This window comes from Vollenhovia emeryi, unplaced genomic scaffold (assembly GCF_000949405.1).
Source record: "Vollenhovia emeryi isolate VEMERY1.0 unplaced genomic scaffold, V.emery_V1.0 DF939369.1, whole genome shotgun sequence".
Taxonomy (NCBI): Eukaryota; Metazoa; Arthropoda; class Insecta; order Hymenoptera; family Formicidae; genus Vollenhovia; species Vollenhovia emeryi.
In genome coordinates, this window is record NW_011966997.1 from 35,903 (window position 1) to 52,577 (window position 16,675).

The 16,675-nt window shown below is 38.3% G+C and overlaps 4 protein-coding genes across 6 annotated transcripts in view; 1 reads left to right on the forward strand and 3 right to left on the reverse strand.

The window, feature by feature from the left end:
- The window catches only part of LOC105558176 (sphingomyelin phosphodiesterase), a 31,196-nt gene extending 30,435 nt beyond the window's left edge, over positions 1-761 (reverse strand). For 2 of the 3 annotated variants that reach the window (XM_012005731.1, XM_012005733.1), the window contains exon 1: positions 368-761. The gene's annotated coding sequence lies outside the window, so the exon portion shown is untranslated. The remainder of the gene's footprint in view (positions 1-367) is intronic. The other variant, XM_012005732.1, reaches the window with a different exon arrangement.
- A 6,697-nt stretch (positions 762-7,458) lies between these two features.
- On the forward strand, positions 7,459-9,239 carry LOC105558177 (endocuticle structural glycoprotein SgAbd-8-like). The gene is made up of 2 exons (XM_012005734.1): positions 7,459-7,505; positions 8,795-9,239. The coding sequence occupies exons 1-2, from the start codon at positions 7,494-7,496 to the stop codon at positions 9,179-9,181; spliced, it is 399 nt and encodes a 132-aa protein (XP_011861124.1). The 5' UTR covers positions 7,459-7,493; the 3' UTR covers positions 9,182-9,239.
- Positions 9,240-14,435: 5,196 nt separating this feature from the next.
- LOC105558178 lies at positions 14,436-15,746 on the reverse strand. The gene is made up of 2 exons (XM_012005735.1): positions 15,310-15,746; positions 14,436-14,754 (listed from the first exon to the last, which is right to left on the reverse strand). Exons 1-2 carry the CDS (start codon positions 15,388-15,390, stop codon positions 14,500-14,502), a joined length of 336 nt encoding a protein of 111 aa, XP_011861125.1. The 5' UTR covers positions 15,391-15,746; the 3' UTR covers positions 14,436-14,499.
- A 506-nt stretch (positions 15,747-16,252) lies between these two features.
- Positions 16,253-16,675, reverse strand: part of LOC105558179 — a 2,577-nt gene continuing 2,154 nt past the window's right edge. The window contains exon 2 of the mRNA XM_012005736.1: positions 16,253-16,479. Coding sequence (XP_011861126.1) covers positions 16,253-16,479 — 227 coding nt within the window. The remainder of the gene's footprint in view (positions 16,480-16,675) is intronic.

Here is a 16,675-nt window from a genome sequence, read left to right on the forward strand (position 1 = left end):
TTTATCTGTTATAGTTAAAAAGTTATTAATTTTTTAGAGAAAAGCGAATTTTGAAGAAACATGTGTTTTGTCTTTTTATTATAATTTTCTTCAACTTTATTTAACCGCAAAACTGTTAGCATAATTATCTTCCTCGATGTTTTCTACACCGATTATAAAAAAAACATTGAATTTTGACCATTTTTCCGAGAGTTATTAGCAAATGAAAATGCGCTGGGTAAAATTTACCCATGTGTAGAGTTTACGTAACTTTTTCACGTGTCGGGTTCTAGGGTTAAACGTGTGCTGATAAGATGTTGACTCTATTTTCAAAATGACGTAGAACAAAGCTGCATATCTGCATTATCGTTAAAGATAAGATACTCACAAAGTGTTTTCGAAGGTACTTTCCAAAACTTTGCCAATTGGGAAATATCAAGTGTCTCCTACGGTGCGTGTCTGGATGTCTGGATGAATAAACCATAAAGAAAAGAGAAGAAGAAAGGAGAAATAGGAAGGGAACAGGATGGTTAATTCACTAGAATCCACCAAGGAGCGCACCGGCTGATGGTTGGTTCGTCGAATCAATCCCACGACATCGTTCGACTCCGTTGGACCGTTCTCTCGTCGCGTTTTCTGGATCATAAAAAAAAAGAAAGAAAAAAAAGGAAACGAGACGAAAGTCACTCACGCGTACGCACACGCGTGCAATCTCTGTCACTTGTGTCCGCGCTACCACATACCAGCCGTGCCTTTCGCGCCGAGCGTACAGTGTGAACTGATTGTTGCTGTGTACGCTCGCTCGCTCGCTCGTACACGATTCCCACCCAGATGTCCGACACGAGTTCATCAATTGGCTGGAGCGTACCGAGCGATCAGCCGACGAATTGCGCGGCACAAGTTCAAAGAGAAAATCCCTGTACGCATTCTTAAAGGAGTATTCTACTTTGTTAGATAGAAAACTTAATTTTTGTAATAGACACTTCAAAAGTCTGGAGCATATGCTCACGAAATTTTAAATGTAAACTCGAACATTGTGCATCCCTTTAGATGTAGGAACTAAAATTTTGTTTGCAAAGGAGAGGGTGCCTCGGGAACTCGGTTCTCACAATGTAGAATCAAAATGTCTCTTTAATAGCATAAACGTTTCGACCCCTCCTCGGGTCTTCCTCAGTAAAAAACTCGTTTAGACCGAATAAAGATTCGAATATGTTTTATAATCGAGAGGTTCTTAATGTCGCCTGTTTTTATGCAACCCGATCATGCTTCTTGTATTGGCGGTCACGCGACAGGCGTGTATGCTGCGGAGGGATTTTATTTTATGATTATAAAATAAATAATTTGTTGGTAAACGAATGGCGCAATAATCTATGAAGGCTATTTGATAAATTTGAGATTATGTAAAGAAAAATATGATATAGCTTTTATCTTAATCAAGACAAAACAATACTGTTTATAGATAATTCAGATATCCATTTTATCATGAAATTGAACGAAGATTTAACTACTTCAATCGCCATGAAGAGGCGTTGCAAAATGATCTACAGTTGGTTCATTAAAAAAGACTGTAAATTTTGATTATATTGCAATATACAATAGACCTAATTATATATTACAAATGCACATATAAAATTAATTTGAAAGCTGAATTTATTTCATATTCTGCTTTTATACATGTATAATTATTTACAAAATGTTTGTCTTGTCTTAAATACGATTTTTTTTAAGAGTTATCCTAATGAGGGTATTATATGTAATCACATTTAATAAAATTTAATTTAGCCTTCATTTTGTCTCGTTTTTAAGAGAAGGGATATCCACAAAAGTTGTAGCAATAAGATTAAAATTACATTATGACATTTAGATGAGTGTGACTCATGTTATGGAATGTGATTAAAAATAACATCTAAATATCGATTAACGACGAGGAGCATTCGCAATAAATATCTTTATGGTTGCTGCACTTCCGAGTCAATCAATATATTTGCTGAAATAAACGGTTACACTGTTCAATAAAAATAACTTTTTTTTTCAAAGAGGGCTGTTTCAAGACTATTACTTGCATCTCGACGAATCGCACATTCATCATTAGATTAAATGGTTGAAGCAAAAACATTTTTTATCAGTTACTTATTATTTTGGTAAAAAAGGCTTTTACTATTTCCTAACGTAATTATTTATTGGAATAAGAATTAATTATATTTTACAAAAAAAAAATAGCAAATGTAAGTACAGGAGCGGGTAATCATAAGCTGCAAATGCATTTTAGTTAAAAGGAGAAAAATTACCGGTTTCGCGTTTATTAAGTGCACACAGGTCAATCATTTAATGGCTGTCACGTCTCGTATATGAAGTCGTGAGTTATGTAGATTTTACATCTCGCGAATATATAATTGGTGCTTCAATCACCTTATGCCATATCACGCGATTTTACGTTAAAATGATTGTTGATTGACGTCCGATGATACGAAGTTTAACGCGACGGTTCTCAACGTCCGAGCAATAATTATTTTATTCCTCTCTCGTTCTTATTCGACACCAACTATATTATGCAAACAATAACAAGAGAGCTTTCGAGTGAGACACTTATCTTAGTTGCATGATTAGAGACTTAATAGCGCTTGTGATGAAACATTTGTTGTTAATGTATATATTCTAACGAAATAATTAGAATTGTTGAAAGTACGGAGAATTTGACATTACATAAACATAAAGTAAGTAGTGGAAAGGCTTTTTATTCAGGATGATTTGACTTCGATGATGCATAGATGCGTAATGCGATGATGTATCTTTGACCAACTGCGCATCACTGCCTTACTTAATTCAACGTTTCCTAACACGAGCACATACAGTGATGAACAACACGTTGTCAGTTTCACAGATTTATAAATGTGTAAACAAATTATACGCCAGATTATGACGCGATCTTTATTGAAATCGTGCTATTTTATTCTACTGTATAAAACGCTCCATGAGAACAGGACGCACCTTCTCCCGTATTATGCATCTTATTCATTATAGGCAATTGCAACTAAGATTCCATTCCGTGTGAGATTTTACATGTTTCAGTTAAAAAGATTATCATCAATACTATGTGTATAACAATTAAATAAATATTGTGTTATATTAGACCTTCCAAAACATATTATATTACGTAAATAAGAGATCGAATCTAGATAATATTTACAATCTAATAAATTAAATTAATATAAGTGGGTCGTACAGAATATTGCGCAATAAAATAATAAAATAGTGTGATATGAAAAATATTATTTGTGCAAGAGCATGTAACACACAAAATATATATTCCACCTTTATTTATATCGCATTTTTAAAGAAATTGCAATAGTTATAAATTTAAAATTTAATTAAAGAAAAAATGTTAATAAATATATATTATACGTACCCATATATTTATAGAACATTACTATCACGTGATTTCGTTTTGCGTGATGACATATGCGAATTTTATTACGGCCTCCAGGAAGCTGGTCGCAAGAATAAGATTAGCATCTTAAGAATTCCGAAAGATTTGATCGCTGACCGGCCAACGATTTCTGGATAAAGCCTACGCGTGAGGTGATCGATTGAAATGTGTATTGCTAAACGACTATTAAATAAAAATATTTAGTATTAATTGTTAGTTGACCATAGAGAACTCTCTTTGTTGCACGTTATTCGCATATTTTTCAATGAGTACAATTACAAGATTCTTGGCAAAGAAGAATTTATTGTGATTGGTATTTAAATTATATTAATTGTAATCCACACTTTTCACGAAAAATTACGTGAAGTTGTTTAGTAAAACGTAAGATAAGACTCAATGATGCTTATTCGTAACTTTAGACGCCAATATCTTCTTAAACAAAAAGTTTGCACAGGCACGTTTCTAGGAGTTTCCTTACTTATTCCGAGATCCTAAATTCATATTTTAAAGTTAAAACGTTTAATCCTGAAACACTATATAAACGTGATAGAGTCATTCCCAAATTTTACCTAAAGAAACTACCATTGAATACCGTGGACGATCGTTTCACCTTTTATCAAATGCTCAAAACTATCTCACAAGTTCGTTACGCGAATAATTTAATCTTTGGTGTCATAGGTGTGTCAGATGCTGATTTGTATCTCTTCTTCATTGTACAAATGCATATTTATTGTAATTAGATGCATTTTTAAGTAGGACTTACTGAATTTTCTATCAAATATCCGTGATATGTGACGAAGATGAAGTATTGGAATGCATGATTAATGAACGCAAAATAATTTTTTTCATTTGTTCCATACAGCTAACATCGATACTATCTATTTTTATAACAGCAAGAAGAAGTCGACAATGTCGCTTGTGCATGAATAATTCTCTGTACGATTAATTTTGACATTGAGAATCATACAATGACGATCATATCACTTTTTATTTCACATATTTGATGATTATGGTGGTGTTTAAATATCTAAACTTCGTCTGTATAAAAGTAAAGCAAAATTAATCAATTACTACGAATAAATATTGTAAATTTAGAATTTGTCAATTAGAAAATTAATTTACTAAATTTTTTAGTAGTGGAATAGTTGCGATTAACATGGTGGAAATTTGTGCAACAGAATTATATATTTTAAAATTGAAGGAGAAATATTATATGGCCAGAAAGGCAGATTCTCGATGGTTATATAACGCTACAGGCTATATATGAAGTTAGTTGTGCAGCAGATATCGATTACAGCATTGCTAACGTTGGTTTGCTGCCAAGTGGTTGAACGCTCAGCACGGACATTGATTGGCACCACTTTGTTCCGTCGAAAATGAGCTGCAAGCAATACCACACGGTAGCTTAACAAGATAGAGATTGATTCAAGAAATTCTGACATTATAGCAATCTGTCATCGCACATAATTAAGCCGTCACAACGGCGTTTATGGTAGACGTTTGTTCACACTGCGTTGTCTAGCTCAAAGAGAGAATTAATTATATGCATTTTCTCACGCAGCATCGGATATAGACTATGATTGTCTACGAAGCATCGCAAAGCAATAATGTCGTCAGTTTGAAGCAATAATAACTTATGCACGCAGATGCACATTGTAGATAAATTCGGTAGAAGAGAAAAGATAAAAGAAGTTCAATGTTATAAGAGTTAATATAAAAGTTGGGTCAAATTGTTCGAATAAATGGTTAAAAGTGTTATTGATTACGGTTATTATTGTGATTGCATGATAGGATTTGATGCCAGACACTGTAATGATCTACATGCGTCAGATCATGAATTTTATTGCACCCATTCATTCAGGATCAGGGATCATCCAAGTTTCATTCAGAAAATTCTGACGCAAGAGTGGCCGAGCACTATCATTCAGAAACAATTTGCTTGAGTAATGGCTACCGTGGCAGACGTAACACACTCGCGTAATACAGCCGAAGGAAGCACAAGGACTCCAACGGCGTTTTATCTTTGTTACTGCTTTGGCAGCGCGTTCATTCCTCCGATGCTCGTTCATCAACGGGCAGCTGCAATCGCAATAATTGTTCTTCAGTGCTGTGAGAAATTCGTCTCCTCTTTTCGTGCTAGGGGGAAAAAAAGGACGGTCGGCCTTCTGTGCCTGGGTATAAGATATTCGTTCTTAGGCAAGGTCGATGTCGCAACGCCGGCTCGTGCGGACGCACCTTGGATTTATCTCCCGTACGAATTATCGGCTAGCGGGGGATTCCAAGTAGCTTAATGTAGGAAAAAAGACGCTATTTAAAAAATTTATTACATATACACGCATTCCATATTCCTCGTTCACAATGACAGTCTCAGGTGAAGTGTTGGTACCATCGATTTGCGTTAAAATATAATTCTTTTGCGCTCATCAGGTTTTGCATGCGGGGCATATTCGCTGTATCCCGAACACTCGCTACACGTCTGAATCGTTGACGCAATCTCGCTCACGTGGATTTCGCTCGAAAACATGTAAACGGGCGAATGGGATGAGTCGCAATCATACACCGACAAAGAGACAAGCAGGGAGGGAAAGCATTATACGGCCGGGCATTAAAATCTCCCGCAGTTTATGTTCATCTCCTCCTACCGATTAATCATTCTCGATTATGATTTTATGACTCAGACACATCAATTTTAATGATGCCATGATGCCATTTTTTAAAAAATACTTTTGCAACTTGCCACACACGCCGTCATAACACACAGGGATAATTCCCAAATTACTCTTATCGCTTCCCGACCTTGTGATTAATTTCAAGCCGATTCTTTCTTAATACACTTCTTTCGAAAGACTGTCTCACGTCAAATTTTGTACTTATGCTATTCATATTAAAATTAACTCATATTAAAGATTGCCAAAAATTCAGGTAACTGTTTAATAGATGTAATTATTTTAAATATATATTTTTTATTATATATACACTGTATTTTTTTTATTATATAATATAAAAAGGGAGAGATTCAATTTTTATTTACAAAAATACTGCTCGGAACGAAAAATGCCAAATACGTTTTTAATTAACTTTTTCGGCAACTTTCTTGCTATGGTATTTTCGCGAATTTCAGGGCACCCGTATAGTAAATATATGCAATATATAATTTGTAAGCAAGAAATACTTGTAAAACATGTAAGATTTAGTGCTCGAGCAAACAGTTCAAACAATCGGCAAATCGTGAATCAGCAGAGCGCATTTCCTTCCCATTTGTCAGAGTAATATGCCTAGCAATGTATCTAGGTTTATCAAGAAGATAAGAAAGATGTACACGCAATCGTGTGGTGTACCTACATTTTGCTAACAGGATGTCTCTAGAGAGTGGTGCACATTCTCGAAAATTTTTCAAACCTTATGGATAATTGAGTAGCAAAATAATAATCGGTGCTTATTTAATGAGAGAATTTTATCTTTGAAGGCCAAACAAATTAATAAATGTCCAGCTATAATAACCAACCATTATAATTTATTTAACAAAATCATGAAAAGTGCAAGATGTTCCTTAACATATGTTCGAGTTTAGAAATTTTGAAGAAATACCTGAATTTTCAAATCACATAGAGAAAAATTCCATCGCGGGCGAATCTTTCCAAATTGCGGTGCACGCTTGGGACATTATCGTTATCGAGATTCGTTTGCATTTCGCCCGCATTATGCACTACGCCACGTGAACGTTGAGTTCTTGAAGACGACGCGCGAACAAGTAACACAATGTCAACAGGTTTCTCGGCTATTATGCAACCGATCGATTTAGACGTCGCGCGTAAAGGTCAAGTCGACTTGAGGTTACTTTTGGCAGAAGATACTATTTTAGCCCGGGTATCCTCTCTCGCTTCTTCTCTCTTTCTCTTTGTCCTTTCTTGCCGCCGTGACTGGACATAACCCTGGCTTTTTCTCGTTTTTTGGGTATCATTACGATGAGGGAAAGTGGGGTCTACGGTTTCGTATAAAAGCGCATTCGAGTCTCGTGGCGGTCACACTCGAAATCTCATCGCGTTCCTCCATTGGATCGACAGATTCGAGCCACCCGCACAACAAAATGAAATTTCTCGTGAGTTTTACATTGGCCTTCACTTTATCTTCAATTCTGCTATTTATAAGTAAACTTAACTCGTAGAAAATTATTATCTCAATGTTTAATATCAATATTAATATAGATAAAATTTCAATCGGTTCTGTATTTTTTCTAGCGTAAGTTTTTGTAAAATATATTTGACTATTTGATTTTTAATATTTGTCAGTACAATCGGTATACATTTCGATATACAATTAAGAAGAAACTTCCAATTTTCAGTCCTTCTTTTAGAGTTCATCAATCACTCGGAATAATTCCTGGATTTTCCCGTTTCTTCCGATCATTTTCGATTATTGCGAAAACAGCTTGTTACGATTCTGTGATCCAATTAATGCTCGGCTAATTAAACAAGAGAAGAATAAAGTGTAAACTGCAATAACAAATCAAACGCAGCAATTAACGGTGATTCGCGTTAGGAAACGGCGGACCTTTAATTATTTGCCTACAGACGAACTATTAACTCGCTTATCTTTCGATGATATCCAATCTTCTTTTCACAGATTTGCTACGAAACCTGCAATTCTTTTTTTTGCAGCGCACAATATTACGCGCAAGTAGCAATTTTTTGCCCATTGCACTTTCCGGCCAATTACAGTGAATTTACATAATCGACATCTAATACCATTAATTCTTTAACAACGGAAATCTGTTATTTATTCTGGCATAATTTGTGTGCTTGTCAATTAATAATATAACTTAATCACAATAACGATATTATAAATCGCTTGTTTAGTAAAATTCTACATAGCATGTGCCAATTCTCCATATTTTTTCAATAATATAACCATTCCATCCTAGTTTTACATTTCAATGTGGATTTAACATTTTGAATTATCGATAATCCTTTACAACTACTTGTTAATAATGAGCGGAACTAAATTCATAGTTACGTCAATTTTTTTTACACAGAGAGAATTTTCTTTTAAAAGTTATGATTTGAATGTATTTTTCTCTTAAATTTACCCGGAAAATTATAGTTGTGAGACAACATGGCATTTCGAAGAACTTTATGAGTTTTCTTATTAATATCTACTACAATGAAAACGATTAATATCCACCACAATGAGATATCAAATATGTTTGAATAATTTTACTACGATACATAGTGAAGTTTCGACAAGCTCATAAAATTCTGCACAATTCCGTGTTGTACTACCATGATTTTCAGGATAAAGTCTAAAAGAAAATTCTCTCCGTGTACAATAAGAAATGATTCTCGGCGCCCCTTTTCTCGTACCTATGTTCTATTTTGATTTCTGTTTCAGATTGTGTCCCTCGCTCTAGTTGCTGCCGCTCTAGCGCAGCACCAACAATACCAGCAGCAACAGCCGGTGGCCATCCTGAAACAAGCGCAGGACATCTCGCCGGAAGGATCCTACCATTACGCCTACGAGACCGAGAACGGAATTGCCGCTACCGAGCAGGGCTCGCCGCAGCCCGTTGGACCCAAGGGCAATCCCGCAATCATTGCCCAGGGCCAGTTTCAGTACACCGCTCCCGACGGCACTCCCATCGCCGTCCAGTACACGGCCGACGAGACCGGCTTCCACCCGCAGGGCACCCACCTGCCGGTCGCTCCACACGTGCCCGAGCTGATCCAGAGGGCCGTCGATTACATTCTAGCCCACCCGCAGCCCGAAAATCAGCAATAAACGATCAGCGACATTTAGCAACATCTCTGGACAAAGCGCCTACCTCTCGAGCCACGAACTATAGATATCAAATATTTTTTTAATATAAGAATATAAATATTTCTTAAGAAACACCTCCCGACGTATTCATTTGCCGGCCGATCCGATAAACCCACCACAACTTAATTGCCCAAGGTAACGAAACTGTAAGGTGTTATTTTTTATAAGAGATACCCTTCCGCAGTTTTTAATAAGAGACAGTCGAAATTGATAAAAAATTAGTTATGTGATGCTTGTAGATCGTCATAATTGCCTTCATCTGGAATTGTGTCAAGGTACAATATGTATCATAGGAATCAAGAGGAAGAGAAGGATCTGTATAAAGGTTGATTCTAATTTGATGTCGTGCATTTTTCGCGCGCTACTCTTAATTTATAAAGTCGTAACTCTTTAGTTCGCGTGAATTTCGCGGATTCTGTAGGAAGGACGCAACGACGGGATTTTTTTACGACGTCTCCTTGTGCGCGCGCGCCAGATATTTCCGGCTAGGAGACCCTGGCATTTATTCTTATGCAAGAGTACAACCGTGTTACACCACCACGCTGGGTTAGTTAATTTCGACAACACGTGAACGACCGGAGTTTGTGGAGGTGTCGAGCGGATAGAAATTACGGATGCTGGCGAAAGATTCGACTCACCTCACCTACGTGAGCTCGAAGAGACGTTCTCGCGAGTCCTCTCGGGAAGTTAGCGTCTTTCAAGGATTCAACGTTACATTTTGCGTACCGCGACGCGCGACTGCCTTGGAATCGGGACGAAGAAACGCGGTAGTCCCGTGCGACGAAGAAAAAAGACGTGGGCGTGGACGATAAATATTAATGTTATCGGGAGAATGACGGCAAAATTCATTATCGCCCAAAATTAGTACCAAGGCTGGAGTATCATAGCGCGCTCGATGAATTACCGTATGATTTATGGATCTATTGTTGGTAAGCTATGAATAGAAGCCGCATCAAGAAAGCTACATTGTGCTTACGCCTGAACAGAGTTTCCTGTGTTTGAGGATATATTGCAAGAGTTGAATACAATGTAACGCTCGGCAAGGAACGCCAGTGCCTGCACATTTTGAAAACCTCATCCTGCAGCAGATCTCCGATAACAAAGGTAGCATCGTTTTTTTTTTAATAGCAATAATAATAGCGCGATTAATTGTAGCAGTATCGTTTATACAACAGCCACCGTTTGTCTTCGCGTGAGGAGCGCAATTAGCGCTGATTAGCGTCGATCCGACGATTAAGATGTAATTTCCGAGAGCGACGTAATAAAATTCCCCCGTAAATTCGCGGCCGTATCGCGGCATCGTTTCAATCAACATGGAAGATATTTCCTAGAAAATCTCACGACCATTAACGGCGCGCACCGTTCGCTAATAAAATGGCAGCGATTTTTCGCACCTACTAGTGTGCATCGTTACTGGTGTAACATTGCGTAGGAAACGGGTGAGATCGCGAGGCCCGATAATACCCTGTTTTCCATGTGACGTCCATCTCACGATGGCACGCAAAGGTGGGAAATCATCCATTGAGATTCTTATCCCGCCGGCTATCTCGTTCCTATTACCGGTAACGCGGTTCACGTAACGTGCAAACTATATCGCTGTTAATCGATATCAGATGGACCGATAATTCAATAATGGAAAACTCTTATAGCCGAGGAAATAATCGTTGACGAGGAAAACTTGTTTAATTGATCAATAAATAATTATGATACATTGCCACATTACGTTCAACGATTTCTTGCCATTAACAACATAATTATTATTTATTAACCCTTTCATTTTCTCTCAAATTATTTTAACAGTCTACAAAAACCATTTCTATGCACGTTACGTGACAAATGAGCAATCCATAGAAACAACTTCCCAGACAGCACACGATATCCTATGGATATCCTGGGAACATTCTTAGGACATAAAGACGTCCAGAGAATGTCTTTAAGACGTCTTCAGGAGATCTGTGCTGTCTGGGTTGAAAACGTAGAAGTATTTTTCTACGTTACTTTTGTCGCTGTTATGCTCATTAATTAACATTGCAAAATTATTGCGTATTGTAATACTTTGACAATTTCATTTCAAATGTTTCAAGGAAGTTGTAGTCTGCAAGCCCTTACCGCTTTTCACCGTTGAAACGGTACCAAATAAAAAAACTTACTGCGTTACCGAAAGGTCTTTAAGTACATATCAGTTATCTAACATATTCATTATTTTACTTGTACAACCGAAAGCAGCTCAAACAGGATCGCGCAATCGCGAATTATAAAAATTAATTAATACGTTTAAACGCGAGAGATCATGTCGAAAGGCCGCCGTTACGTCTGCAATCAACCGATGCTGCCTTATCGCAATATATTAATTAGCGAATGCCGGGCGATTTCTTTTTCCGCGAACGAGAAAACCGGGTTGGTTTCCGAGAGTCTCCGCGGGAAAACAAAAGTGATCGGCGATAATAAGCGCCTGGCGGCTGGCCCGAGGGGAGAGGAATTCCCTGCTCGTTCTCGCGCGCGGGTATCGAGACGAGTGTCTTTAATCGTTGCATCCTCAGTGGGCGGTCCTGATAGAGGCACGACCGCGGGAACAAGTAAAGACATATGTCGGTGGGCGCAGATGCGTCGCGCCGTGCGACGTGGAGAAAGAAGCAATCCGCGATGGCCGACTCGAAGTAAGAACAACGATAGATTATGCCGAGCGGGCTGAGCCCTGAGCGAGTTGAGTAACCCTCTCTCATAATCGAGGGGCTATTTGTGCTCGAAGACTTTTATCGGGACCGATAAATGTGATCGTTTGCATCTCCTTCTTATTATCACTCGACTACAATGGCGTCGTATTATCGCCTTAATACCGTGAATACGTTTAAATAAATCAGCGTTGATACGAGTCAAAGATATACTAGGTGTATAGGAGCTAAATTTATCATAATCATTCGTCTCAAGTTTTTACGAACACTACAGTGATCTCTATTAGTGAGCTCACGATAATTTTTCACTAATTTATGTTTAATTTACGAACAGGCAAATTGATACAATTGACACAATTATACACTTGAAATGTAGTTCTGTTTTTAATGTGAGAGCTTTATGTTGCATTAATGATGAATTCATAAATTTCACTATTTTTCGCAATAAATTTTCTGTGTTAAAAAACACGTTGCCAGTTACGGTCGATTGAAAGCTTAATTATTGTCAGTCATGTACTGGCGTGAAATAATTCTTGACGTCATAAATTTCAGTCTAGAAGACCGACGAGAAGTTTGACAACTAATGATTAAAAATTGTAGCTCGGGGGCACACGGTATGCGATGGCGTTCAATCGTTTTACGCAAGACTGATGCCTTATTATACCGTTTACATTAAATTTGTACGAATCAATTACAACTTGGAATTTATCAATTTGATTTCAAAATCGCAGAACGCACAAGCACACCCGAATGACTGCTACAATTGCTGAGTAATAAGGTCGCGCTTTCGGTGTAAAAGTAATGGCAACGTTTCGTTCCGTTAATATATGGCTCGTTTCATAATGGCGAGCGTGATAAAGTCGAAGATTTCACAGAGGAAGATCGCGAGAGATCTGGGCGAGAATCCCTCGAATGGAAAGGAGAAGAGTCTGTAAAGCGGTAATTGAAGATCATATCGAGGGCAGATTATATTGATGGGCCCTCCTTTTGCGACAGGCGTGAATTTACGCCATTACCAAATCGCGCGTCATTACCTAATTATATTTCATTATGTATTATAAATACTGGACGTCACGATAGCGACGGCCTGACGGCGGCCTCACGTCCGAGTCGGAAGAAAGATCAGTCTTGCGTAATACACGATTGAATACCATCGCATACTACGTACCCCCGTAATTTTCAATCATTAGTTGCCTTTTCGAGACTGAAATTTGTGAATTCACCATTAATGCAAAACAATTTATTTGCATGGAAAAGTAATTATGGGTCTTTCGACTCGTCTCCCAAATAGTTGATCGAGGTTTATTTTGCGGCAATTAATAAAATTGTTTCAAATATTTGTGACTTATGAAGAGCAAGTCAAAGTCTTTGCTGAGAAAGAAATGTACATTTTTGGTGCCCAGTTCCTTCTGTGCTCTAATGTTAGAGCGAATGCGATTCAGCTGACATAGTGATTACTGGATGTGTGCGGCTCATAACTAGAATTATCAGGTACACGAGCAGCGAGGATAGATCCCTGCAATTGTCCAGGGAGAAATGGCGTATAACAGCGTTTTAAGTCAGAGTACGTCGGATGAATGGGGTGCAGGCCGGAGGGCGGGATTACTATGCTTTTCTTGAATAATCCAGCGAAACTGGTGGACTACGTCTTCCTCTATCTCTCGTTATATCACGTGTACATCGTGTGTCAGTGCATAGTACACGTAATCCATTGCGAAATCCGAAACCGAGAAGTTATTCGCCGGAGACAATCGAAAACAGATTGATTCTTCAATTCATTCTTAAACGATCCTAGAATGTAAACCAGATCGTCGACTAGATTGCATATTGTGAAATTTGCGCCTAGAAAATTTAAATTCCAAGAGGAACTTGGCACACAGAAACTTACTCGGATAGATTTGGGTCATAGATTACAAAGTGGACCATGACCAATGGAGAAGAACGAATAATAGCGCAACGGGTTTAAGATTTCGTGCCTGATAGGAGATGAGCGCAAGACGCTGCGCGCTACGAGCAACGCGGAGATGTTTCGGCCTGAGGAACGCGTTCCTTTCAGGAATCTGAGCTGTAAATCCGCGGGCGGGTCATACCGCCTCTTGGGTAACCCCGCAGCGGCATAACTGGCAGGTTATTCTCTTCTTCTGGCTCTCGTTCTGGCACTTCACCGTTCGCGCCCGCGACCGCACAATAAAGCCAGCGTTTCTCGCGGGGAAGAGCAGTTTTTAATGTCAAGGCGCCGCCTTTTGTTGAGGCTCTCTCCGGTAACACCTTTCTGCGCTCTCGGGCCAGAGTTAGGCGAGGAAGAGGCGCGTCGTATCGCGCGCGATTACGAGCGCGCGCGTTGTCGAAATGTCCTGACTGGTGGAAGCCACCCAATATTCTACTCGACGAATCAAATGTCAAACGCGCGTTTATGAAAATTCCTCACAGTCGCATTAAGTGTATATATATTGAGAGAGAGAAAGTATGATCTACGCGTCAACTAAGATTTAAAAAGAAATATAAATCACAATTTATATTTGAACAATTATTTATATAGTTGTATGCGCGCGCATAATGTGCATAATACTTTTCCAGCACGACGGCAATCGTAGGCGAGGAGTGAGTTCACGATGCGTATCTCATTTTCCATAGAGATACAAATTGTTTTATTGAGAAGCGAGGCCGATGCCGTAATTCACGGAGTTTATTGCGAGCGTAATCCTCTTCGTACACCAAACAATGCAACAATTCTTGCCCGCTAATGCTAAGCACTGAGACAAAAGAAAGGGTGGGCTCGTTCGTCGTCAGTAAGATAGGATTCATCCTAGATGTGCCTGAGCTTGTAAATAAAAAGGCCGTCATTGTTTGGTCGGGGTTGCCCTAGAATGCGAATGCAGGTCCGCGTTTTATTACAGCGTGAGTTAGCAGATAATGTAATTGACGATAACGTTGTTACGTGCGAAAATATAGTTTCAAATATCACGCACGCACAGAACATCTAAGTGAATATTAAGTACATTAGTGTTGTACACAGTAGATAATATAAAAACTAGTTTAATTTTGAGAATAAATACTTTTAAATGAGTTTGACTAATTCTAATATCTATTCGATTCTACACGTATACTCAACGTATTAAAATCTTTTAACGAGACAGAGGAAAGAATTTAATAATCTTGCCATCTACATACTCTCTGTTATTGCAATTGTTCGCACAATTATTGTTACGTTATTGCAAGATTTGCACAATGCATGGATGATTATAGTGGCTTCTCGAATTTCGCGGAAAGCACTGGCAAAGGGTATTCGCAGTTCCGCGCGCTCGCCTACGTTCCACGGGCATTTATCTATGTCCCTGCCGGTGTCCCGCGTGTAATTAGAGATATCGCTGATAAAAAAAAGTTAACACAAATTCCGCGGGATTAACTTGTACGTACCGTTGTCTCCGTCACACCTACGCGCGCGTGTATTGCCAAGTCCAACGCGGTGAGATTTAATGGCGAAACTGCAAATACCATCGTTACCAACGTGTTTGGGAAAATACGAACGTGTCCGCGATTCTTCGTCTTCTATTCTAGTTTAAATACCACCTGTCAAACGTGCAGCACCGACTCATTCCAGTCGCCGTCTTGTGCTCGTCATGTCTTTGTTCAATCGCATGTTTGTTCCTCAGTCGCATCCTTACGTACCCCTTTTCCTTAGATTTGTACAAAGAGATATCTCAGGCTCATCCCGCAGGCGGGAGTGAGATCCTGACAAATCGAGGGATGAGAACACGATAATATACGGTCTTGCTCGAGAAGCATCGTGAAGATTCGCTATGATATCTTGATGCATCCTGCTTTCAACTTGCTCGAAATGTAGGTGAGTTTGTAAATATTATATGCGCGCGGATTACATAAAAGGATTATGTAAAACGTACTAGAAAATATAGGAATAATCAATAATTGGAACACAATATGTTCTAATCATTATATCAAGCATTTAACGTTTAATATTTAACATTGAATTTAAGATTGAGTTTAATATTTAAATAAATTAGTAAGGCTCGTATGTGTTAAACACAAATTTCAGAGAATTTAAAGGACTCAAAGCCGTGACAGGATGGTAGTGTCTAAATATTCTATTCTAAATTTATTGCGAAAAAATATCACCTCGGCCAGGGTTTAATATTTAACATTTGAATAATTAAGTACCATTGATAGGTGTCTGTCTCGTAAGAAGATTGTTATGTTATAATGCCGTTTTAATTAAATCGAAGACAAAAGAAAATAGATAAATCTCTTAGCATAATAGCAATATCTTTGATCATTAACGGCGCATTGCAGAAGTCGCGTATGAAATATTTAGTAAGCGATTATATTTTCTTACAATTATTTATTAGTTATGCGTCGCGAGATACTCAGTTATACTCACGATCAGTCGCGAGGTACCCACGCGAAACTTATCCAGAAGATCTCCAGAGAGAATGCAGAACAGACACGTAATTATGTTCGTACATTTGTTATTTCGTTTTAAAATCTTTTGTCTTCCACGAGCTGGAGTAGGATGCGACCCAGTTTTAATAGACATTGTAATAAACCAATAGATGGAGTTAATCCAACATTCTAAAACCGAACCAATCAAATTTTCTCGGGGGCACAATCGCTATGAAGTCTCCCAATTAAGGGGATGCTGGAGTGGTTTGATTTACCGACAGAGTCGGATACCGTTTTTGCGTTTGTAAATCTTATTATTTGCATTTATGTACAAACTAATACCAGACCCAAGTGTAGAATGCATAGTTGAACATTTTCATATAAG